At 37.9% G+C, this 27,744-nt stretch overlaps 1 protein-coding gene across 3 annotated transcripts in view; it reads left to right on the forward strand.

The window, feature by feature from the left end:
• The window catches only part of LOC147331682 (carbonic anhydrase-related protein 10-like), a 154,071-nt gene that overhangs the window by 98,225 nt on the left and 28,102 nt on the right, over positions 1-27,744 (forward strand). For all 3 annotated transcript variants that reach the window (XM_086287887.1, XM_086287886.1, XM_086287888.1), the window contains exons 4-5: positions 20,539-20,724; positions 26,892-26,987. In XM_086287887.1, the coding sequence (XP_086144013.1) occupies positions 20,539-20,724; positions 26,892-26,987 (282 nt within the window). The remainder of the gene's footprint in view (positions 1-20,538; positions 20,725-26,891; positions 26,988-27,744) is intronic.

Consider the following 27,744-nt stretch of genomic DNA (forward strand, 5'->3'; position numbering starts at 1 on the left):
CAGACTTAATTAATTATATGAGAATGGGGCCTCGGCCCTCCACCCAGGAGGGACGGCCCCAACTTCCTGTTCTTGACTGACAGAAGTGGACCTCTTTCCAGTCTTCTGATATATCTGATCCACCTCAAGCATCCCCATGTAGGGCATTCAGATTTACTGAAGAGCCCTGTTGTGTTAACTTCTTAACAACCACCAGGGGTAGTGTTAGGGATAGGACTAAGCTACACTGTTAAAAAAAACATATTAAAAAACGGTAATATTCCGGCAGCTGGGGCGCCAAAATACTACCGTAAAATAACAGAAAATAACTTCCTCATAAAAATGTGGTTATTTTCAGTAATGAAAATAGTTTGTTGCACTAATTTTGCATGGGATTATGTTTTATTACATTAAAGTGATTTAACGTTAATTTACATTTGAAATGTGAAATCACAGTCTATTTACGTAACTTTAATGATATTCTAGAAGAACAGAGCAAAACTGTAAAATGCAGTAAAATACTTTTATATTAGGATTCTTTCCTACAGTGCTGCCATGCCCACGACCTTGTGGTAGTTAGTTCACATTCATTGGCCAATGCTTAGTGTCATGTTATTATGTGTCCCAACATCCAATGGCATGTCACATTGTTTTCATGGCCACACCCTCACCCCAGGTGCAGAGGCCTATTTCTGTTCAGGAATGTTGTGAATACTTTGAGATTTATATTAATTGCAATTCTTACCTCTACATTTATTTTGTAAAATATATAATTAGCACAGCGTGGCCGTGCAATGTTTTATATGTTTTTTTTAAAGTTTTTATTCCTATTAATTATATGTTCACTTGTTGCCTCTGAATTATTGAATCAGACCTAGATGACATGACATTTTCAGCAAAATTAGAATTCAAATACTCCTTTAATTATTGATTATTCTCATTAATTTTCAATCATTTTATATATTTTTCCATAGTATTAAATTTGAATTTAACAGATCATTCTCTCACATAACAGACAAATATTTGTGAAATTATGATACATTTCTGAATGTATTTTTACAAACTAAATATACATATGTCCAAAAAAAATATTTAAAAAACAAGTAAATTGTGTTTTACTATATTTACAGTGATGTTATTTTACCTTTGACATGTAAAATCACAGTCTACTTATGTAAATTTAATGTTATTCTAGAAAGGCAGTACAAAACTGTAAAATATACAGTAAGATACTTTGACATTACTATTTTTTGGAACAGTGTATATCTATACCAAATTGAAATCATGTAATTGAAGACCTTTAATAACAACATGCATGTGAGAGACTTGATTAAAAAGGTGACATATTTTAAGTTGAACTTGTTTATGTTGTAGCAGCTTAAATTACTGATTTATATTTGCTTGAACTAATCTCTGCTGACCTCTCTCATTAACCCTTTCCCCCCCTAAGGGCTGCTCCCTGTTGGGAATTGTTCGTCCACGCCATTCTCTATTGCATATGTTTAAATCAAGGCCCGAATTCAAGCCTTTGAAAGTTTGAGTTCAGTCCACATATTACGTTGGGTTTACAATTTCAAGAGAAGTCGGAGACAGAGTGCTTCTTTAATGAGAGCGCTTCCTAAGACAGCGTACTCCTTTAGACACTGTTCTAAAGAATATCGTATGATTTGCATGACCGCTTTGAATCCACACACCAGGAGAGATATAGAATGGTGGGCGGTGAACAGAGGCTTTCAATAAGTCACCTTACAGAAAGAGCCATGCAGCTACAGCAAATACTTTTTTTCTCCTTGAGCCAAATCTCAAAGGGATGGAGATATAAAGGCAGGTTTCATCATTACAAAGGAAATAGCTGAGTCAAGGATTTACAGAGACACTGCAGACTTTATTTGGAATTTTTTTTCTTCTCTTTCTCTCGCTCTTTTTTTTGCAGGTCAAAAGGCTGGAACAGATCAACTGTAGATATTTAACTTTTTTATTATTAAAAAGTCCCACAAAGCCACTGATTTGTGGTGTGCAGAACTTTGAAAGAGGCTCTGTGACACAGAGAAATATGTGCAAGAGACATGACAGAAAGTTAAGAGATATTCAGTTGTCTGCATGGAAGCTTGTAATCAGAATGCATTATTTAGCTTCACTAGTATGATGGCTAAACAAGACAACACTGCTCTGTGGTAGCTGCATTCTGAATTTCTCATTAGATTAAAGCTTTCTTACTAAAAAAGTTTACCTTGTTTAAATGCGGGCAATCTGTCATTCAGGATCATCTTCTTATTCACCTCTGGATCACTTTACGCATGGCTGATATGAGTCTGCTCCACAGCTTTGAAAACGTTTAAGCTTTGTTTGATTTTAATTGGAGGAAAATCCAGTGACTGGTCAGCTTTTGAGCAATATGGTGTTGATAAAAAACAAAACCCCGCAGAGACAGCAACCCTCTCTATTTTTAAGATCGGACTTTCCTTTGTCATGAAGCTTCTAGTTAAGAGTGGATGACGTGACCCTAAACCATCCATTAGTTATGCGAGACTTCATGTGACACATTGTAATGCAGTGAGCACTGCTTCTCTGCTCACCTCTTTTTACCCATGTGTGTGTTTAGACGCCACTGCAGCATGTCATTAAATTATTGTCTGTGTTTGGTCCTATTTTTGTCCCGTCTCCCTACGCTCGTTCTTCTTTTCTCTGCCTAACCGGCTGCAGCAGATGTCTGACCCGTCCTGAGCCTGTTTCTGTTGAAAGTTTCTTCCTATTAAAAAGGAGTTTTTTCTTCCCGCTGTTGCAAAGAACTCACAGGGGAATACTTTAGCATCTTTACCTCACAGTGTAAAAATCTCTGAACCTTATTAGCTGCCACAGCAATCAAGAAAATGTTTTGTTTGTATATAATTCTTTATATTGCTTTCTTATTGTTCTTTTTTAAACAGCGACTTTTATCCCTTGCTGTTAGTTGGTAGTCATCAAATAGAATTTGGTTGTATCGTCCTACAATTTCAATCAGATAATCATATCTTATATTATTAATGCACTCTGCCATGATTTGTTGACAACCTTTAGAGTTATTAATACTGAAAAATTTAAAGTGATGCTTTCAACTAATTAACAAACACTATGTAGTATATCATAGATGGATTGCTAAATTTAGCATTTAGCTATACTAATGATTCGTAAATATTCCTCATTTTATTGTGTGCAGTAAAATAATGGCTGCATGATGCAGAGTTTGATTTTCAGAGTGCATTTGCCTCATTTCCTCAAAGCACCCAAACTGAAAATTGATTCGTATGAAGCATATTCTTTCTACTGAGATGACTATATTTGATTTGGGGCTGAACTGTCCCTTTAATGGACAATCGACAACAATATTACCTTGCAATCTATCTTGCGTCAACTTGTGACCATGTTCCACTGAAAAGGACTTTAACTTCATCCGACGCAGTGACAGGGCGACCTTCACATTCACAGCAAAGAGACGCTACAGAAAGGTGCGATAAGACCTCCAAATATGACAAATGACTATCTTCACAAAGACTTGCTCTGCAGCATGCTGACATTTTACTAATAGATTAGACAGTACATGTGCGTGTGCATGTGTGTGTGTGCATGCGGTTTTGAAGTGACAATTCATTAGTCTTCTCCTATCTGACTCCACCGCATAAATGCACGTAAAGGGAAACATGCACACACCCACGCAGTCAAACAGTAATTGATCAGTGACGACAATCTCTCATTAAGAAACCCTGGCACAATTTGGAATTTATTAAAATCATTCAATTTTGATGCAAAATTAATTGATAATAATATGAAAAAGTCCTCCTTAACTAGATGCAGAGTTTAAGCTTTGAGGCCAAGAGACAAATTAAACTCCTCCGTGTTTGTAATTGGTGATTGTGGTACATTTGCATCATCCATTTGATCTGATTTGAAGTTCGCCTTGAAGAGTTTGTTAGTGTGGCAGAGTGGGTCCTTGTGCTCAAATATCCTCTTCTGAAATACTTTATTTCTCAAGGAAATGCTTTTAAAAACTAATTCAGACATCCTTCACAGAACTTAACTTGCTTTAAGCAGAAGCTATAACATGCTCCGAGTTGAGGAAAACGGGGTCAAATTAATAATTGATGACTTGGCTTGTTTTTGTGAAGATGTCTTTAATGCACAACTGTGAAAAAGAGCTAACAAAAGTTATGTGAAATTGCACAATTCCATAAATTCATTCCAGTTTTGTTTATATGAATAACACAAATATCATTGTGAACCGGGATTGTAGTCCCAGAAATAGGAAAAATAATCCAGAACAAATAATTAATTCATCTTTTTCTGATTTCTTAAGCAGAAATGGTGAAACAGCATAAAAGGCACTTTGACGCTCACCCAGCGTCTTTGTTGAAAGTAATAAATAGATTTAGCGTGGTGGGTGTTGGGCAGTCTTGCTGACAGGTATGCAGACAGACACTGAACACAAACTGAAAATCTGAGATCTGTAGACTCATTTGCTAAATCCTCTGGTAATATTTTAGGTAATTTGTTATTTTTTTCATAGACTAAATGATTTGTTGATTAATTAAAAATAAACAGTATTTAGTAAAACAACACTGGTCTGCAAAAATATGTTTAATTTGCTTACTGGGAATAGACCAGATTTTTATTTAGTTTTTTCACACTGATTTCAGATATGAAATCCAATTGAAGCTTGCACGTTAGGTTTAAAAGGACATATATATCACTGGCATTTTTGACACTATATATATTTGACACAATATCAGAAGAAGAAAGTGTGTACATTATTGTACTTTATTGAGCCCCGTGGGGAAATTGCTCTCTGCATTTAACCCATTCACTCAGTGAAGCAGTGGGCAGCCATTGAGCGCCCGGGGAGCAGTGTGTAGGGACGGTACCTTGCTCAGGGGTACCTCAGGGTAGCTGTTAAGGGGAATCGAACCCCCGACCTTCCGATCATGGGGCAACCACTCTACCTACTGAGCTATCCCTGCCCCATATCAGTATGGTATATCACCACAATATTAACATTTAACTCACCTAAATTGTTTTACGTTTATTCTGAAAACAAAGCAGTAAACAATACCAAAGATGTGTTAAAGCATGTTTCTGTCAGTTTGAAAGTTAGTATGCTCACAAATGTTTGAGGCACTTGCTTTTTGCATACTGCACATCCATCTCTCTTTGCAGGAACTAACATAACTCAGCCATCGTGCTCTGATTGAATTTTTCCTGTCGGCTTTCCATTACTTTTATATCTTGATGAAATCTCCATGCTCATCACTGACATCACCCAGATTTGGTGGGAAAAAGTTGAGATGAGAATGTAAAATGCGCATCTTCAGTGACATTCTGGCACTCATTAGCAGATATGCTTTCAGCATGTTATCCACAGGCTCAGCATAAGTCCCTGCTCTGTGATTGCCAAGAAAGTTTGGACAACTTGCACCAGTGCTTCCCATGCTGCTGATTCAGTTAGCTTCAGTTCTCCTTTGAAGTCATTGTTGAGCATCGGTTCACAGATTTCAGGGCCAACAAAAACACCTGGCTTAACATTGGCTTCGCTTTTCTCAGGAACAAACTTGTATCTTAAAGCTGAAATGGATCCTAATTTTCCAATTCTTGGAACATCATAACTAAAAAAACTGAAAAGACGTGCTAATATGGCTTCTACAAGTGATTTTATCAAACAGTGATTTGATCTGTGCCTAAGCACATTGTTTAACACTTGCACACCACCTTCAGTGGACACATCAGGGACACCTCGGGTTCAGTTTTGTAAAAGATACTTTAATCGTATGCACCAGGTACTGGTCCACCAACCTTCTGATTGGCAGACAACCTGCTCTATCACCTGACTCGTAGTCACCCCGAGTTTGTGCAGGTGACATTACTCCCATCCAAATACTAACCAGGCCAGACGGTGCTTAGCTTCCATCAGCACCTGAGTGCTCGTCAGTATCTGCATGGGCAAAGTTTTGGTTTGAGCGAAACCTGTTAGACACTTTATTTCCTACATTATGGCTAATTTCTGTGCACCGATTTGTGCATTTTGTGAACTAATTTATTATAGAAATGTCTTTGGTCATTTATATCAGTGTTGATGACTGAGTACCAGTTTAGTGAGCCAGTATATGAATGAGTATTGCAAGAGAAAAACACATATATTTAAGCATGCCTAATTTGAATTTTGTAGCCTGTTTCTTTTGTTATATTGTGGTCATTTTCATGATGGATTGTATTTATATATCTCCTGTTGTATTTGTTAATGTTTCCTGGGCTCCATAGCAATACATCACAAGTGTTCCTTCCTTTGTGCATGCTAAAAAAAATGATACAGATATTTGTGCAAAGTTTAATGAGTTTACATCTCAGATACTATCTTGTGAAGTTAGACAGAAGGCAAGAAGGTCAGGAAAGATTTCCCATTGTCCTGCCATTTCATTTAGCCTCTTTCATCATTATAAACGGGCCCATCTGTGCACTACACCAGTGGAGTGGGGCAGTTTGTGATGGATCACAACAGTTTGAGTTTTACCAGTAAAGACTCATTATTATTATTATTATTATTATTATTATTATTATTATTATTATTATTATTATTATTATTATTATTCTGAATCACAATTTGGGAGTGCCCCAAAATCTACATCTTTTAAATCTAGAAAAATAGGATAACTTGTTTGAATATAAAGCATAGATGAAGCATAAAGTAAAGCATAGTAATTGTGAGGTGCAGTAGGAGAAGCCCCATGGCACTTCTAAAAACACCTATCCATGATTGCAGATGAGCTTCACCTGCAAGGACAAAATTGTAGAGAAAATCCTCAGCACGTTTTATGTGGGTAGACTGCACCTGTAAAGTCCTGATTTTGGAATTGTTAAAGAAGTAATGGTGAAATCTTCAGGAGTAATCAGCTATAAAAGTTTCTTCAGTTTCCTGAACATGTGATGAGGAGAGCGATCGCAGAAGAGTAAAGAAGGTGCAGGTAAAGACCAGACAAGAGAAATGTCAAGAGCACACGGAGTGGAAGGAGAAAACAAAAGAATAGACAGAAAGAAAGTGTTTTGGAGAACACGACTAGAGAGGAGGTTGGTAGAGATGAGAAAGGAAAAAACACGGGAACAGACTGGGAGATGAAGGAATAGAGTAGATGGAATTAGACAGAGGTGAGCAGGGGGTCATTCACACAGAGAATTAATCATTTTGACAGCCTATCTGTCTCCCTCTCTCTGCCATTTATACACACACATAAATCACATGCTTTCCCTCAGCCACTTAACCAATCCTTGCTGTAGAGTACTAACACACAATAAACTCGAGACTTTCAGTTCAGTAAACCTTCTGAGGTCTTTATACAGTCAAACAGATGACGAATAAAGAGAAACCCTGAGTCAGAGCTTTTGGACGTTTACATTTTTCAAAATAAATGATGAACATGTCATTTATATGCATTACGTTAGTCTTCTGTGCTGTTCCAGAATGTACTGAACTGTGACTTCTCAACCGACCTCACACAAAATTGTCAACTTTGTCTACTGGTATTAAATGATGGTGCATTGCCCCTGTTTGATAAACAGTATATTAGCAAACACAACCTGGTCTATAAAAAAAGGGACACTGTTTTTAAATGATCTTAAACCCAGTTTATCTGCTGTAAGCTTAGATTGGATTTACAGAAATATCTGTCCTGCCCTCTTTAGAGTCAGTGCAGGGTCCAAACTGGCGATTCCAGTGGGCTTGTCACTATGTTTAATGTATGTTTTTAGCATTAATTAATATGTTTAATGGGTATTTAATCCAGCTGCTGATTAAAGATGTGACCCTTGTCTCAAAGGAAACCCTTGACTTGACATAAATGATTTTCCTTCTTATTATGTAGTGCTATTATAGGCTGTCATCTATGTATCCAAGTGCTAAACTTTGCAGTTATACGTTTCTGTCGCAGCTCATTCACTGAGAAACACAATCTGGCCAAGGTGATACTGGACGTTGGCGATGGTCCTCTTTTAGATGTAGAGATGTAGTTAGATTGGCCATTGAATATGTTGGACTTTTATCAGCCTGGAGACTCAAGTTAAGTTGCCATTTCACCACCAACTTTTAACTTTGCTTTCACTCAGTGGTTAGTTTTGCTAATTCATTTGCTTTTGTAGTTTTAGGTGATAAATGGTTTGGTTAATGGTTTTGGTTAAAAAGTGCTTCATCGCTCCATTAATCCTCTACGTTGATATTTATTCAGTGCAAAAATTACTTTACAAATGTCTATATGTGATGAGTTGAGAGTGGAAGACCATTCTCACTATTGTCAGAACACTGTGGTTACAAGACAATAACAGTAACAGACTGAACTATATATAAGAAATAGCTCTAATATATACAAATAGCTCAATTATAAATATCCAGAATCTTACAGAGATGAAACATGACTGTCATTGGCTGACGTGCCACAGCATAGATGTCAAAGGCACCTTGTAAATGAAAGTAAAACCGAAGTCCTCTTATGTGCCCCAGATAGACATATACCCAGTATAATAAATGCTCTTGGTCCTCTTTCAACGTTTGTAAAACCATCTGTCAGGAACTTAGGGATTATCCTTGATCCTGCTCTTACGTTAGATAGTCATGTTAAATCTCTTGTTCGGTCTTGCTTTTATCATTTAAGAAATATTTCTAAATTGAGCTCTATTATATCCTATACCGAACTGGAGATTGTTATTCATGCTTTTATCTCATCACGACTGGACTATTGCAATTCCCTGTTTACTTGTTTAAATAAAGGTTCTTTGGAGCGTCTGCAGATCGTTCAGAATGCTGCAGCAAGACTTTCGACGAAAGCTTCTAAATTTTCACATATAACACCGTTGCTCATGCAGTTACATTGGCTTCCTGTTGAATTTAGAGTCCAGTTTAAGATTTTGGTTTTAACTTTCAAGGCTCTTCAACAACAAGCACCACCATATATCATTGAACTTTTACAGCCCTATGCCCCTAGTAGGTCTCTGAGGTCGAGTAGTCAGGGCCTACTTGTCATTCAGTATACGAGACTGAAAACTAGGGGTGATAGAGCTTTTGCTACTGTGGCCGCCAGACTGTGGAATTCCCTTCCTCAGGACTTACGATCCGCTGATTCATTGATTACTTTTAAAAAACAGCTAAAAACACATCTTTTTAAAACTGCCTTTTGCTAACTTTGTTTGTATTTTGTCTTTTTAATCTGTTATATCTTGTAAAGCACTTTGTGATCTCTATCTAGAAATGTGCTATATAAATAAAATTTTACTTACTTACTTACTTGTTGGCTTCAATCTCCTTTACACCCACTTAGATCTCACTTAATACTGAGGACAAAAATAAATCAAAGAACATTTTTGTATGAAGTCCCAGTCCCAGCGTTTTCCTAATAAAGCCTTCCAGTAAAATACTGGCCAAATATATGGCAGTTCAATATAAGCCATGTGCAATATATGGAAATCAGAAAAATGGTGAAGTCAACATTTGCAGGAAAGCGCAGGAGTCACCTAAGCTAGCTATGTGCACCTTTCAAGAAAATGATTAGCAGAACCTAAGCAGCTCCGAGGTGTTCATGCTGATATTGTGACTGTTTTCCAACTTTGTTGTGAGAACACAGAACATGTAATTATAGATTGGATCAACAGTCATGATGTCTACTTCAGGGGAGAAAAAAAATGTGCGGAAAATTTGAGGGAATTCCAGTAAGCTTGCTTGAACAGCACGTTTGCATTTGATATGGTGGACAAATCAGCCAGTGGATCTTTATCCTTCTTCAACACAAATTAGCCTAAGAACTAAAATGTTACACCCTCCACTAAGTTGGACTCAGTACTTGTTATTTATGATCTTCCTTGAGTTTAAACATCTGCTAACATTAAAAAAGTAAATAGGCCAGTTTTCAGTAAGTGGGCTGAAATACCTTTGAGACCAAATGACCCAGAGACCACGAGAGATTCTACTGACCAGTAAACTTTCAACTGAAAGCTCTTGAGGCAGTTAAAGCTTTTCAAGGCCACAGATATTCAGCATGCAGGGTTTTCAGAGCACAGAACGGTAGAAATTGTAAAAAACGAGCAGTATTTGATCATCCTGATTGCAAAGAGAGGGTTATTTTGCAGTAGTACAGTCTTTCAGTATATGTTAAAGACTAATATCCATTTATTTAGAGATGAGGGTAAACTGGATGATGGTGAGGAACTTGTTTGGATGTGAAAAAGCACTGAAAAAGGTATAATCTTCAAAACTAATAAAGCAGATGTTGGTAGTCTCTCCCAGGCTGAAGGTTACATGGGCCATTGCTCCTCTTCTGATAGAAATCAATCAGATTAATGATTCCCTCACGAACCATTCCTATGAGAGCTACATAAAAGCACTGTTTAGATGTCCTGGGTCTTCTAATGAGCAAATAATTATTTCAACATGTATAGAATAAAGCAAGGCTTTATTAAAAACAAACTATTTCAAGGTTTCCAAGCTGCAGAATTAGTCTTTTTGCTTCTGTGTACTCATAAAGAGGCTTAACCACAGAACTCATTCAGTGATCTCCTTCAACTAAAAAATGGTGATGCTTTTATCAAAAGAAAAAACAACAACAACGGCTTCAGCGGTGCTTACAAACATTTAACGTTTAATTCAAAAATTATTTGTGAAAGGTGAACACACAAGGCTATAAATATGTAGCATGGAGATCAGGACAGATAAAATGATACAGACATACAGACTAAATGATAAAGACATCCGGCTTTCAAAATCTAGAGCTGAATAGTCAAAGCTTTTCCCGGGAGTCAGTTTGACCCCCTCCGGCAACAACTGCAGCAATGGCAAGTATGTCAATTCTTGTTTTTTCTAATAATGTGTTACATCTTTGTGTTTCAGGTTCAGTTTTAGGGGTCTTATTATTTTTAAAAATAATTTAAACTATTTTGTTAGAGGTCATAAAGGCAAATATATATTTTACTACTAGCGAACAATGGGTACAATAAAACACAATAACCAACACATCCAAATAGTTTTATTATTATAGAGCAAGAAGAGGTTAAAAATGAATTTTGTATTATGTGTTGTTTGAGTGATGCTAAAATAAGGAAGGTATAAAAAATTGAGTGCTCACTATCAAAAAGAGTGAACTGTCTAAATAAATACACAGTTAACTACAGTAACAGTTAACAGAATATGTACACATTATACAATTAAGTTGTTTTTGTGAAAGTTGAACGGTGACAGTCCATCACTCTGCCCAGCCCTGCCTCTTCCTCCACCAGACCTGCAGCTGCTGCAGTCTCTTTTTCCACCGTAAAATTTGCTCTGCTGCATCTGCAGCCCTTCACGTCCTCAGCTCTGCTTCTCAGGCCTGACTTGGCCGGTGTGCTTCACGAGTTACTCTTCAGTTGCTCGGATTAGTTTAGCACAGTCTGGTTCAGCTATGGGAATGAAACCCAGCTCAGTATTCCATCTCTGACCCATTCAGCCCTGTAATAATTATTCATATATCAGTCAGCTAGCTTTGGCTTATCAAATAGCAAACTTTATATCAAAATGTGCATAAATAATATGTGTTGCTGGGCAGCCAGGCCTGCCACAACTGTTGCATGCAAAATTTCCAATGGTGGTCATAACGACTCCTCTGGCAGTTCAAAGAATAAATTATGAATTGAAAAAAAAAAATGCAATAAATAAATGTTTTTTATTTCCATCTCATATAAACAAAAATTCAAGATTTATTAATATAACTTACTTTGAGAAAAGTTATAAAATAAGTGAAGATGCAGTTTATATATAATTGTTGCATAGCATCGAGCCCATTAAAAAAGTCTGATTAATAATTGTTCAAATAAATGAAAGTCTTTTTCTAGAGACATTTAAACAGCACTTTTGACTTTTTAGCCAAATCTCAACTTTGTTTCAGTGTTTGTAGTCACTGAGTTTTGAAGTGGAACAATTTCTAAAATTAGAGATTAGATGAAACTTTATTAATCCCTCGGGTGGGTTTCCTCCGGGAAATTCAGTGTATTTTCAATAAGCATGTGAAAACACAAATGGAATTTTTTATGGAATTCAGTGAACGAGCAAATCTAAAAACAATCAATGAACTGAATTGAAATAACTACCATGGCTCATAAAATTAAATCTAATTAAATGTATGCACAAACTTCTGAAACAATATAAGAACTTCCTCATCTGTAGATTTAGATTTTGAGGTCAGTTTTAACCACAATATTGACGTAAACTGAGTTACATAACTGTACTAAATTGATGGTTAACATTTTAATTTTGTAAAGTGGTGTAATACAAAGAAACACCTAAATCCAGTACTTCCATACTGGATTTTAAAAATGGTATAGTCATCGTTTGTTGAATGCTATGCTAGATTTGGAAGATAAAAAACACTTTGATGTTTTTACATCCACCACAGAAATTTTCATATGTAGACTGAAGAGTGCTTAATCTAAAAGCTGAACTTCTGATCTCAGATTTGAAACTGGCAAAGTTTAGAACTTTTATAACTGGATTTTCTTTTTAATCCAATATACCTTGCATAGCTGCACATTCTGCCTCCAGTTTCTAGACTCAAAATAGATGACTTGCCAAAAAAAAAAATCGTGCTTTCATTTCTAGTACTGTGACTCACTGACTTTTAGGCTCACTGTAAACAATCACGCTATATAAATCTTTAAATGAGGAAGTGAAATTAACTTTGAAAATGTTTTTGTTGGAATTAGAGTACATCAAAGTTAACGGCTAATCACATTTCAGAGTTCACATTACAATAGACGAGATCAGGCTGCTGCAGATGAAGCAGTAAACATCTTTTCGAAGAAGTGTGGATTAGCCTGGTAAGAGATGCTCAGCCCTGCAGTGTTGTGGCTCTTTATCATATGCGCGTAGCAGAGATCCCTAAGGGAGAAAGTGGTTGGAAAATCACAGGCCTCTAGCAGCATAATGCTGTGAAAGAGCAAGGAAAGCAGAGCTTTCTACTTAGCGTTCTACAGCGTGATAATTAAGCCCATCGTGTCAACAGAGGGATAGCCAGAGAGCTTGTCTCTAATAGATACTGGCAGAGCAGAGGACTTAAATTAAAACCTCAGCCCTCACTATGTGCTTATTGGGTTACATGCATTATGTAGTGGCCTATTAGAGTCCAGGCCCAGGTGGACTTTTAAATATTAGCATTTCATTTCCCTTAGTGTTGCTCCGAGGAACTGAAGCTCTTCCTAACCCATTTCTTTATCTGCCCAAAAGTGTTTCACTGTCTCTCAAACTCTCCCTCCAACCCATTTTTCTCTGTCAATCATTGGTTTGGCTAATCAGTGCCCAACTCTGTCCATTTCCTTTTCCATCACAGTTTTCCTTTCTTTGTGTTAGTCCTGGTAATTCTAGCTTCCTTTGTCATTCTCTTGTTGGTTCTGTAATTGTTTGACTGAATGATTCCTAATTTTTCATCATCTCGTAATTATTTTTGAGGGGTTATGATGTATGTGGCTAATGGTATGCAACTTGCTCCCTCTTATAGAATTTCTTTTCACTAAAATGATAATCTGTGAATTTCTTATTTGTATTAAAGGCAACTTCAGGCCTTTTCAGATGCAAAATGGTATTAATGAAAAGTTTCAGTCTGGTTTTAAACCTCGCCACAGCACAGAGACAGCCTTACTTAGAGTTTTTAATGATCTTCTTTTAACTGTTGACTCTGGCTATTCCGTGGTTTTAGTTTTACTTGACTTGACTGTTGCTTTTGACACAGTTAACCACAACATTCTTTTATCAAGATTGGAACATGTTGTTGGTCTCAAAGGTACGGTTTTAACTTGGTTGAAATCCAACCTCTCAGAGAGGTCGTTCTCTGTTGCTATGGGGCAACACTACTCAGCTTCTGCCCCTATTTATTGTGGTGTGCTTCAAGGGTCCGTGCTCGGTCCTTCTCTTTTCTCTTTGTACATGTTGCCGTTGGGATTAATTTTGAGAAAATACAACATCTCTTTTCACTGTTATGCCGATGATATCCAGATTTATTCACCTCTGAAATCTGATGTGTCTGCTTCTTTGCAACCTCTGTTCAACTGTTTGCATGAAGTTAAAATTTGGTTATCACATAATTTTCTTACATTGAACGAGAATAAGACCGAAATCATGGTCTTTGGTAGTCACACTCCGCTAGACCAGTTAGCTGATGCCCTAGGCCCTCTCGCTAGCCATCTCTCGCTCACTGTAAGGAACCTTGGAGTGTTCCTGGATGGCTCTTTTAAACTTGAGAGACAAGTCTCCACTGTGGTAAAAAACAGCTTTTGCCAGTTGCGTCAGATATCTAAAGCAAAGCCGTTCCTTCCTTTAAAGCAGCGGTCCCCAACCCCCGGGCCTCGGACCGGTCCGTGATTCATTTGGTACCAGGCAGCGAGAGTTGAGGCTCAGGTGTGAGATGTATGGTTTTCAGGGTTTTTATTGGTTTTCAGCGTTATTTTGTTATCGTTTTTATCTTTAACTCGGTTTTCCTGGGTCTTTTCACGTGTGTTATGAATAAATCTTATTTTTTTCGGTACCGGTACTAGTTTTATTTTGTTGTATTTTTCCGCAACACCTTAAAGGCCGGTCCGTGAAAATATTGTCGGGCATAAACCGGTCCGTGGCGCAAAAAAGGTTGGGGACCGCTGCTTTAAAGGACCTTGAAAAGCTTATCCACGCATTTATCACATCCAGATTGGACTACTGTAACTCCCTCTACTCGGGCCTCCAACACTCTTCTCTTTACCGGCTTCAGTTAATTCAAAATGCAGCTGCGTGTCTTTTAACAGGTACGAGAATCTATGAACACATAGCCCCAATTTTAGCCATACTATATTGGCTCCCTGTTAAATATCGCATAGATTTTAAAATTCTTTTGTTCACTTTTAAAATTCTGAATAATTTAGCGCCCAGCTATCTCTCTGAACTGCTCCACTTATACAATCCCGAACAGAGCACTTAGATCATCCAATCACATGCTCCTAGCACAACCTAGGTCTCGAATGAAGTCGAGAGGAGTGCAGGCCTTTGCAACCGTGGCACCCAGACTCTGGAATAACCTCCCTGTTCATGTCCGTACTGCAGAGTCTATCCAGTCTTTTAAATCACGTCTTAAAACTTATCTTTTTACTTTGGCCTTTGATTCTAACTAGTTGGCTGTTCTAGCTTATTGTGTTGTTATCTATTGTTTGTTGTCCTGTTTTATTGTTCGTTTTAATTGTCTCATGTTTTTACTGACTGTGAAGCACTATGGTCAATACTGTTGTTTTAATATGTGCTATATAAATACATTTTGATTTGATTTATACTCTCCCCAGTTCTCCACTGCAGCTTTCCATTCTTTCTCTTCTTGTACCGGGCTTATTTCCCACCAACTAGCCTAGTCATACTTGGTTAGTTGGTCCCTCAAACAGGCACAAAATGCTGTGGAACTAGAGAGAGGAGACGCCTTAACGCCCACTCACATTCTGGGCCATCTGACCTCAGGAAATCACAGTAGGGTGGGGCCAGGTTTCACAGTGAGCTCACCCGAAACCCTGACTGATTGTGACCCACACCCAATTTCACACCTTGGCTCAGGCAATTAGAGAATCATCAGGGGGTCCTTTTGTCCCTCTTTGGGGAGATATTCCCACTAGGTTTAAATCTGGGACTCCCCACCATTTGACCTTAGAACTGAAGAAGCTTCTCGGATGAGAGGTGAAACGTCTTCAAGTAACTTAAAGAAGTCCAGACGCTTTTCTTTGCAAGATCAGGGTCCAACTTTATATATCTGTTTAATTCAACCAAAGTTCTGATGTTTCACATGAATACCACTTCACTCAGAACATTTACCGATAATGAACCAAAAACTTTTAATTTTTTTCCTTTTCATCTCATTGTTAGTGGGGATTGAGCGTGCTCCGAGGTCCTCATTAAATTTCCTGTCCAGTGCCTTAACCATTCGACCATCGCATCTCTCTTTTTTCTGTTTCAGCTTACCAAACCATCTCCATTCTCTTCTCTTCGTTCCATTAGTTTTATTTCCAAAAATGCTCCCCCTTTCCGCTCATATTTCCATTTCCTACAAGTTCTCCTTTAAAATCTCTGTGTCACTTCATGTTATTTTTATCTTTAACCCCAACGCTTCTCCCTGTATATACATTTGATGCAATCATATGCTTGATGGAAACCACAAAAAGGCTTTGAAGATTTTCCTCATGCTGTTTTGATTTTCTAAGACCACACAGCGGTAACCTGTTTGTGCAGAATTACTTGAAGTATGTTTGATTGGTTTTCATCAATCCAGTATAAGGAACTCCTACATGCATTTGGCAAGTCCCAGTTGCTGTGCAACAACACTATCGTCTAATGCAGATTTGTTAGAAGATGTGGAAGTGACTTGAGATCTTAGCTTGTCTGTCTGTACACACAGCCTCTCTGCTGTAACATCAGAGCACTCTGTGTCTTAAGGATTTTTCACCAACATACAAAGACAGAAAAAGTTGGTGAAGTCTGAAAGTTTCTGCATTTTTGGTTGATAACTTGGTCTTATCTTGATACTTTGAACCATCCATGTTCTACCACTTGTATAGGTCACAGCAACATAGTCAAAGCAGAGATGGTTAGATCGCACTCCTCTATCCTTTCTTGGGGATATGAAGGTGTTCCCAAGCCAGCCAAACAGATGTAATGTCTCTAGTGTGTTCTTGATCTGTCTGGGGGTCAGGCATGCCCTTTTTAGTTTGGATTCACCCACGAGGAATTACAGATATCGGAACCACTTTAATAGGCTCCTTTCATGGAAGACCATTTGCTCTACTCTGAGCTTTTCCCGAATCACTAAGCTCCTCACACTATCTATAAGGCTAAGCCCAGACACCGTTTGGAGAAAGCTAATTTCTGCCCCTTGTATCTTTGATCTTTGGGTTGCTACTCACCTTTACGCTCAGTTCTCTCTTTGCCTCAGTAGAGAGGTACAGTTTCCACCTCACTGCAGATGCTGCAGACTACTTGAAGGAGCATTTCCCACTTACTACAAGGTGTTTAGACAGATTAGACAAAGGGTAAAGTTATTTAGCAAGAATATAGCACTGTGGTTAGGGGGAGGAAAAGGTACTGTACACCAAAACTGAATCTCAAATTGGTTTGTTGTAAATTTGCAGCACACTATGCATGCTAAGCATAGCTAAAAAAAACATGCTAAAAAATCACCTGCCAGTAATTTTATTGTTACAGATCCACTATCCACTTTACTGCTGCTCTCTTTCCCCTCAGTAACTAGTTTGCTGCAGCCATAGCTATGCACTTTGTGACTGACAGTGACACTGTCACACTCCTGGAATAAACAAGGAATTAAAAGCTTTATGAAGACATTGTACAAAATAATGTCTGGGCAGCAGTCCAAGACCTGGAGCTTTGGAAAGGTTAATGCCACAGGACCAGAATCACACATGTAAACCAACAACAAAATGGTTGGAAAATCATTTTCAGCCTAGCTGTAGCATGACCTGATGAGGGTAGTTCAATTAAGACAACATGCTGGTGAACTGTGAAAATGTTTGGGCCAGTAGCCAACAGTCTGCTGATGTAACTCACACACCTTCTTATAAACAGGCCATTCTTCGACGTAGCTCGCTGAATTCAAATTGGAGATTTAAGATTAGACTATGCAAATTTTCCAGCACAATACTGGTACATGTGTAAATGAAAATGCATTTATCTTTATGCTTCCTGAACCTGTCGAGTGACGTAGAAGAGTGAAAATCATCCATTTTTAGATTCTAAATCCCTTCCGTGCTTTTCTTCAAGGATTAATGCTGTGAATAGATTCCAGGCTGGTGAGTAATTGTTTAATTTTATACTACCCCAGCAGTGGTGTGTCACAATTAAACTAAAGCTGAGTGCTTTCTCCTCATTTATTATATACAAACAGCGGTAATGAATATGTGATTGCTGCAGTGTCATATAATATGTATGATAAATATGGTTGGGAGTCGGGTAAAGAGCATTAATACTTTACGTGTTGCCAGGGGTGTTGTGAGGAGCTGACAACATACAGCTCTGGGGCTGTTTTAGCAACACGAAAAGCTGTTTTAATCCACACAAACATATTCGCTGTATTCTTCATACACAGAGGAAGGGATAAGGGCACCTAGCACGCACAAAATATAAAGGTTTGGTGACTGAGGCACTGTTAACCAGACAGAAAAAATATGCATCTCTGGACATTGGACACTTTTTGTAAAAGAATGATTTGAGGCTGAAGTGGCAGAAAGCAAGAAGAAAGTTTGGTTTGGAAGATTTTCTTCTCTGGTTTCAACAAAACTACAGAAATATTAACAAACATGTACAGAAATGTACCACAAGCACAAAGAAAATTACACACCAGTTTCATATTGTTAGTTGCATATTAATATTCATTTATTGTTGTTATTGTCATTGACTGTGTATCCCATTTAATTTAACAGTTTTTAAATTTTATTTAAATGTTATAATTCATTATTTAAATGACTTACTTTGTAGGCTTTTAGTGATTTTAGTTTGCCTTGTTTTCTATTAATTGCTCCACCTACTCTTGTAGTGATTTCTTGTGCTGCATTACAGGAGCCTTTGTGCCATAACTGTAGCAGGAGCTGCTACTTGCTAATCTGCCTTTGTAGATTAAGTCAATTTCTTTTAAATATACAAGACAGGATTTACTTTTTAATCATAATAGCCAATGGCGTCTTTAGGGTATCTGACTACTTCATCACTTCATCACATTCTCACAGCAGTAGTTGTTGTAGTTTCGTTACGTTTTTGGGGTTTGAGAAGTGGCTTAGTTTGTGTCTCCAGGTTAATTATAGATGACTTTTGACTAGGTGATTAGGTTATTTATTCTTTTTGTCCCCTTTCTGTGTTTTGTCCCTTAGCGTCTCCTTTGTGAAGTCAGTCATGTTTCCATGTTTGTTTAAACAGTCTTAGTCTCCGTCTTGGTTTTAGTTATGTTTCCTGTACGTTTTACTAACAGATAAGTCTGTTGTCTCATGTGGTTTTTGTTCAGTTTAACTTGTCTCGTTAATTCTGATTTGCTCCCGCGGTGTTTTCCACTTGTTTTCCATCTTCCCACATTACCTGCTATGTATTTATTTTGTGTCCCCTTGTCCTCTTTCAAGTCGTTTTTCATGCTCTTTCCTTCTGTGCCCCTTGTGTTTTGTGTTTCTTCTGTAGTCTCTGAGCTTTTATATTTTATATATATATATTATAGTAAAGTAACCTTTTGAGTGACCATCTGTCACTTGGATCCACTCCCTGCCTGCCAAACTGTGATAAAAGGCCTGGTATAGTAATGAGCAGCAGACCCCTGCTGGTGGTTATGATCAGTTGTGTTGTTGACATTTCAAGACTTATTATTACTTTGTGAAAAAAACCCAAACCTCAATCGCTGTCCTGATATCTGCTAACAACAAATAAGTTGCAAGTAGAAGGGGGTGGCTGTTTTCCAGGGTTAGCTTGACCCTTAAATGACAGGTGGTGGGGGATTACGCACTGGGGTCAATGGGATTATCCATGTTAAAAATACATAAGTGGTTTATTAACAGTTTCACTGAAAGAGTTAAGAGGTGGCATATGTTATACTCATGAAAGTAATAATAAAAGCAACACCCACATTAAAACTCCATAATGTTTTGCAGTTTATTGCCAGTGCTGTCATTATAATTTTAAGTAGTGCTGATTTTTGTGTTGTAAAAAAGTAGCAAATCATGTTGCAGGTTGTTGCATTGTCTTGCTTTTACAACATTTGACACTTTTCTAACATTACGACCGAAAAATCACGAGTGGATATAAACACAATAGAATTAAATCAACCCCAAAATATGGGTCATACCTGAACAATAAATATTACCACAAATAGTGAGTGCTGCCAATCTGTTTGCTTTCATAACAGATTAGTTTGAGACTGGGCAAATGCCAAGCCCATCACTGATGGAGCAGGAGGAGGATGCAGGTAACCCTGGTACTTATTACTGCCATAATGTATTTTTACAGCAGTCTTAATGTATTTTAGAAATGACTGTGTTTGATACAGTCGTGGATTTATGCATTCATTAATACAAGGTTCCATAATAATAATGTGTGTAATGCATTTTGTAATGTCATCCCTTTGCTGATTTTCTCAGCTTCTGTCAAGTTACACACAAAAACATGTGTCAAACAGATTAAACCAGAGATTTCAGGAAAGAGCCTGACAGACTTTTATGATATTCATTAACAAGCCATAAAAACTAGCACCTCTACTGTACTGTGTCTGTACAAAAAATCCTACCTACCACCTCATTACAATTCAGAGCACTGACTGGATCCTAGTAGCTCAAATGCAATTCAAGATTTGTTAATAACAAACCATGTATATCCATTAGCTTTGTGAATGGTGCCATTTAGGGCTTAAGACTCGTTATGTTGATCTACTTATTATTTTTCAGTCAGTTTCTACTCTGTTGTGTGCTCCCATCTAACAAAAATGTACTGGTGAAATGACAGCTATCATCTCATTATCTAATTATCCCCCTCTGACTGTTTCACTGTAGATGGGAGGCACCATGTACAACACTGGGAAGCATGTGTCCCTGCGGCCAGACAAAGCCCACCTGGTGAACATCTCTGGGGGCCCACTGGGATACAGCTACCGTCTGGAAGAGGTCCGTGTCCACTTTGGGAGTGAAGACTCTCAAGGTTCAGAGCACCTTCTTAATGGACAGGGCTTTCCTGGAGAGGTAAGAGACAAGACATGCAACCATGGTAAAGAAAAGAGAAAAATTACACTGCTTTAAGGTTTTAAAATTAGGTCAATACAACCTGAATTTTAGGCCAATACAGCCTGATTTTACACTGTGTTACTGTTTATTTAAACAAGATAAAAAGAAAAATATGTATTGAAGGACAAACAAGGCACACCACAGGATCTGATAGTTTGTAGAACCACTTTAGGGAACAATAAGTCGGAGTAATCATTGCGGAGGAATTTTGGCCCATTCCTTCTCACAACACTTCAGTTCTTCAAGGTTTGTGGTCATTTGTTTATACATAGCTCTCCTAAGATCCCACCACAATATTGCAGTATTGACTTTGCCTAGGGCATTGTAACACTATGATTCTTGTCTTTTTCAGTCATTTTCTTGTAGATTTGCTTATGTGCTTGGAATCATTATATGATGTAATTTTGGAAAAAGTTTACCTGTCGGACATAAGACCTCACATTAACTCTGGAGGTGTTCATGGTTTGATTGAACTTGCTGGAATGTCCACTTCTGGGAAGATTGGCAACTCTCTCGATTGTTCCATGTGAATAATCTTTTTCCCTGTATTTGTTTGGAAATGTTCCGCTAACGATTCCCAGACTGATGGGCAACACCTTTTTAGGATCATTGCTGATGTCTCATTGTTAGCATAAGTGATGGTTGTTACAAAGTAACTCATTACTGTTACTACAGTTTCCTTTAACTCTTGGACAGTAATGTAACACATTACTGTCCAAGAGTAAGTAAATGGCCTGTATTTGTATAGCGCTTTACTAGTCCCTAAGGACCCCAAAGCGCTTTACATATCCAGTCATCCACCCATTCACACACACACACATTCACACACTGGTGATGACAAGCTACATTGTAGCCACAGCCACCCTGGGGCGCACTGACAAAGGCGAGGCTGCCGGACACTGGCACCACCGGGCCCTCTGACCACCACCAGTAGGCAATGGGTGAAGTGTCTTGCCCAAGGACACAACGACTGAGACTGTCAGAGCCGGGGCTCGAACCGGCAACCTTCTGATTACAAGGCGAACTGCCAACTCTTGAGCCACGATCGCCCCTAGTAATCATATTACAGTTACTAATTTGAAAAAAATACATTACTTACTTTTGTTGCCCAAGTTCAAAATCCACTTCATATCCACACTTGTGCAACAATATCTTGAACAGATTCCTTGGAGCCCAAAATGGCTGAGTTTGATGGAGGGAGATATGCACATTACTCTTTATAATTTATTGCTTGAAAGGACAAGATGTAAACTGTGCCCTGGTCAGAAGCAACTCCCCACTGCTGCAAACACGACTTCCGATCTCTCCAAGCACTTACACTAACACTAAGCTGGTATCAAAGAGTCCCACAGCAGGAGCGAGAGTGACACTCAGACGGTGTATGGTGACCCCAAGCAAGCAACCAAAGCTTGTTTTCAGCAGGTAACCAAAGCAGAGATGAACAGGCCGGTGGCATCATACATAGTGGAGGAAATATTTTATGATGGGATGGCCATCTTTCAGAAAGCTATTTAGCAAATGACCAAAAACAGGAAAAAGACCAGTCTCAGACAGGAAAAGTTTCTCCAGATGTATCGACTAGCAATGGAAACTGAGTTAAAGAAAACATTTCAGAGCTCTGCATGTTTGTCTACGACTGTTGACATTTGGACTTGCCACAATAAAAGCTTCCTGTGACTGGATTAACACGAATAACTTTCACTATGACAAAGCTGCAACTGTCTGCAAGCAACTGAAAGAACGACACACATACGATGTTATAGCTAGTGAAATTGAACTGATTCATTCAGTTTATGGATTGTCACGCAAAGACACGGCAACTGTCACTGACAATGGAACAAATTTTTTTGAAGGCTTTCAAGATGTATGAGCCCACAGCATCAGGTTCTGATGAAGAGGATGAAGAACAAGCTGTGACATTCACAGATGTTGGAAACGTGCGCTCCACTGACACTGACCAAGGACATTTTTCTCTCCCCCTTTACCTGAGATACACACTAAACTTAATTTCAAGTAATGATGTTGACAAATGGCTTACAGCAAACACATATCAGAGTCCATATCAGTGTACAGAAGTGCAACAGGAAAATACTCTGGCCTTTGGACTGGATAAAAACTCACTGTGCCGACAACAACGAGATAGAAATCAGATGTTATGATGCCCCATCCTACGTTACAGACATTCCCACGCAAGCTTTGAACAATCTCTGTAGCCGACTAGCCGTTGACTCCATCAATGTGTATTGGTTCCTTTACTAACATTGCTGATAAAACCACTCACTGTGGCTTTGGACATTTTCCGAGGTGAGGATAGCTTATGGCAGCTTCCAACTCTGGAAATCTCTAAGACACTGATGCTGCAAAGTGGGCTCTACAGATGACACCTGGTCTGCCTGAAGCCAATGTCCAGGTGTGCCTACTGTTATATGAACTATAAAAGCTATAACTGATAGGATTGTTTAACTGATTTTGCAGTTTCAGTCTAGAATTCAGACTACTATCCCTTTATTGTATTGTTTCCTTATTAAAGGGATCATGTGTCTCAGTGATAATGCATCGGTTTTATCAGAACATGTCTCTCCTGTCTGCCTGTCGCACTTTGCACCTGTCAACTTGTTAAACATATGTTCTTTGTGTTTTCTCCTAGTACTTGTGTAAATGCTGTAAAATGTAAATATACTGCTTTAGTGAAATATGCCTATAAATAAAGAATATAAGATTGTAGGCCTGTATGCAGTCGACTTGCATCTTTGTAATTTACACTTTGAAGTTTGCATGAGTTTCCATTAAAAGTGATGTTATCACACCTCTTAGATGCAGGGTTGTTCTATAGCTATCTTATTGTACGACACACAGGTAACGCTATCAGATGTTTCTATAAGCAGAAAAACTAAAAAATTAAACTGAACTCAACCACTAGTGTGTTAGTGTTTACATCTTGATGCATTCTCAATCATCCAGGTAAGTAAATCTCCAAAAGTTGATTGTGTTCATCTGGACATAGCGCTTTGTGGGAGAAACGTTTCATCACTCATCCAAGTGACTTCTTCAGTCTCAGCTGACTGCAGGTTTCAATCTTATAAACAGTACATTTGCATAATGACTGAAACCAGCCGACTGAAGGAACAATGGGCTGTGAGGTCAGTTCCTTAATCTTAATTATGCAAATTCTCATGACCATTGATCAACAATCACTGACCAAAACCCACTGATCAAAGCCCACTGATCAATGGCCATGAGTACCATTCACAGAGAGTTGGGGAATGGCTGCAATCACAGCATTGTAAGATGGTGAAAGATGTACCCTTAGGCCCCTCCTCGATTCAGAGATAGTCTTTCCTTTTTCACGTAAATGGCCTCCTTGACTCCGCGCTCAAACCAGCGTTCCTCCCTGTCAGGATGTGTACATCCTCATCCTTGAAAGAGTGTCCACTGGGATGATGTTTCTGTAATAATAAACACATTTAGCTGATTAAAAGAGGCTATCTTCTATGTTTGACACATAGAACATGATACAGCATGATACATAAAACCTTAGACTTGAACACTGAGCCAGTAATCCATCTCAGTGGAAATTCAAACCTTGTTGCCAAAATTGAAAATGTTCAGTTTGGGGCTCTGTGGAGAGACCCCAAGCTTGTCTGTCTTTAACCAAACAGTAATAACAATGGTGCATTTGTTTTGTAAATCCACCCTGTCCACAGAGATGAAAGTGTACACTTCTGAGACACTTCTCGGTTTTGTTATGCAAATTTTATTTGTGATTTCACTTCTGTCAGAGATGTTCTGGAAGAATCAGTAATCTCACTCACTAAATCAAAACTCAGAGCAAAAGAGCTACTACTATTCTTTCTAAATAACTGTAAATACTGTTCAGGAGACAAGCCAGTGTTTATACAACCTATGAACAACAGGTTTTAGTAGTCAAGACACAATATTCATGTAGTGTGACGATGGCAAATAGAAGGATTAGGATATACTAATACTGATGATGACAAGAACATGTAAATTTTACTTGTAATAATAACTATACAATAATAGTAACAATGAAATTAGAGATGCTAGTAAAAATGAAAGATAATTGTTTCTCATTGGCACTAAGAATCAGGCAACATTTATCGATAACTAATGATCATGCCTCGTTTGTTTAAAAAAACATTCACGGCAATACTTAGAACTGCAAGGTGAACCAAAGCAGACGAAGCTTGGAATTGGAATAATAAGTTGCCTGAGATGCAGAGTTGTGGGGATGCAGCAGCCCAATAAGTGCGAAAGGTGATCTGAAGCAGTGACAAATAACATGCCAGTACTTGTCAGGGGTGTACTGAAAGCAGTGTGTAGATTTGTTTAATTCACTAATATGTTATCTATCGCCTGTGTAGTCTGTTCTATCTAGAACTCGTAAGCTGTATAAAATGTAACTGTGTGTTGAAGAGATGTTAATGCAAATTTGAGTTAAGAAGTTAGCATCGGTACCATTAAAAAAGTCTTCTGGCCATTTTAAAATAGAGAGAAAGAGAAAATGAGTTTCTGTGTTGGTAGAATTGTATAAATATTTGATGCAATTTTCCAAAGACCTTTAAGTTCCACAGTGTTCTATAACTGAAAAACTCAATTTAACAGGAGTTCTTATAAGTTTGGATAATATGACTGATTTTATTTGATTTATTATTTCAGAAATTCAGAATTCCAAAAAAGAATTTCAAATGCTAAACTTTTGAATTAAATGTTGAAAAACAACAAAAGCATTATTTTAAAATAAACAAAGAAGATGAGTAATTCTTTTGTCTTTCTATTTGGTTAAAATGAATTTAGTTCATCGCTTATACATTCTGTTGTTGCCTATGGTTTATCGGAGGGAAGGTGTAACTGTGGAGGTCGTGATTTGAAGTGCTTTTCATTAACTTGTCAGAGTTAGATATATTGATATACTTTTAAAGCATATCAATATCGAGTTTTGATCATAATTTAGAACCTGCTTACTCTGCCATAGGAGTGAAGAGTAACACACCCCCAGATACTTTTTAAAAGAAAAAAGTTTTTCCGATTCTTGTTTGTGAGTCAAAAATCGAATCGGTCAGGCAGTATTAACTGGGGATTGAACTGGAGCTCAGCCTGAAGGCGCAGTTCTTGATTTATAAGTCAGCTTATGTTCCAGTCTTCACTTTTGATCATTATTTTCGGGTCAGGGCCAAACAAATGGCAGCACAAATACATGCGGTCAAATGGCTTTTATAGGGTGGCTGAGTGGACACACATCAGATATTGTTTGGCCCCAGAAGCCTTTCTTTGTAGTTTTTTCAGACATTTGGACCAACCCAAGAGCCTGTTGAGGAATTACATCAAAACTGGAATTAAAAAGGAAAGGAAGCATAGATTGCATAAAACATGGGCATTGCTGTCATTTTTAAATGATTATTTTTTAATAATAGAATCTTTGTTGAAACTCTGTTGGTTTTTAGCGTCTTGCAAACCAGGTTAGCAAGCTGCCTCGTTATCAGAAAAACACTAACTGAAAAATTCTCCAGCAAGCTTTGAAACTTTAGTAAAATCACAATGTATACTGTAAGTTGTAGTTTGGATATGCTATTTTCCTAATAAAATTAAATAAATGTTATGACGCATTCTTTGCTTCTCATTTTTCACTCTGCTCCCAGGAGACCTTGATAGATATACCTCTTTTGTTTTAGGAAATAAATATGTCTGCTTAATTTATTGCACAGCGCTTTCCCTCTTTTTTTTGTGTTTGTTTCTTCCTTGTTATACCTGCATTTAAAAGTTTGTGAAAATTGACTATGACTAGATAGCCCTGACTTTTGAAGACTAGTGGCATGATCATTATACTTTAACGTCCTCTGTCAGTACGTCTGTGAAGGTTCTCAGTCATCCATGTCCTCTGTCAAATTAGAAGTTTTCCAAAACATACATGTTAGAAGGCTGTTGCTAATGCTACACACCTCAGAATTCTTTTCCCTTCCTTCAGTCAGTCAAGCACCTTCGTCAAAAAAGGAAAGTATGCAAAAAAATTATTTTTTTTTTGTATTATGGTGAAATTTAAGTTGTAAAAGCTGCATCTTTGCTAGAAATATTCTATAAATTGCTGTAAATTTGTTTTTTCCTTTCAGGTCCAGCTGATCCATTATAATCAAGATCTGTATGCCAACTACAGCGAGGCAGCTAAGAGCCCTCATGGAATTGCTGTGGTTTCCATCTTCATAAAGGTCTGCTTGTTCTTCTGGGAATACAGGGCAATAGAGTAAAAAAGCAATTAATGCTGGTCTCAGACACCCCAAGACTCATACAAAAAACAGCCAGAATACAGAGGTGTAGTGCAGGGGTGATAAACTCAGTTTCACTAAGGGCCACACAGAGAGAATCTCATTAAGAGCCAGATATACAGTATAGAGTTTATTGACATGCTTTAACTTAATTGAAAGTGTGTGTGTGTGTGTGTGTGTGTGTGTGTGTGTGTGTGTGTGTGTGTGTGTGTGTGTGTGTGTGTGTGTGTGTGTGTGTGTGTGTGTGTTATATAGCCCTTTCAGAGTTTGATCCAAATATAGCCCTCATAACTAGTCCACAGAACAGGCGTATTAGTCTTTATAACATTAGTCATGCAGAATAATGTATTCTGACTGCAGTTCTACAAGATGCATTCCATTCAGCTGGCTCACAACAGCCTGACAGCTCCTACCAGTACGGTGCACATAATAACACGAGATGTGTCCTGATGTAAAAGCAAAGTAATAAATCTTTAATTTTGTTGTTGCACACATTTATGCAAGTCTGTTCCAGCTTCTTTCACAGGCTTAAACATGGCAACTCACTGAGTGTCTGACTCCTCAGTTGAAATCTGCTTTCAACTTTCCTTTTTGTTTTATTCTGTGCTAGCTAACCACTTGGTTTGCAGCTTCTGTCATAACGACAAATTAGTTTGTCATATGTAGTATTTTATACCTGACACAATCTGATGGGATGCAT

The sequence above is a fragment of the Aulonocara sp. 'chitande type north' Nkhata Bay genome, linkage group LG4, assembly GCF_057382095.1.
Source record: "Aulonocara sp. 'chitande type north' Nkhata Bay isolate Kocher_YH1m ecotype deep benthic linkage group LG4, A_spYH_male_GT1.1, whole genome shotgun sequence".
In the NCBI taxonomy this organism is placed as follows: domain Eukaryota; kingdom Metazoa; phylum Chordata; class Actinopteri; order Cichliformes; family Cichlidae; genus Aulonocara; species Aulonocara sp. 'chitande type north' Nkhata Bay.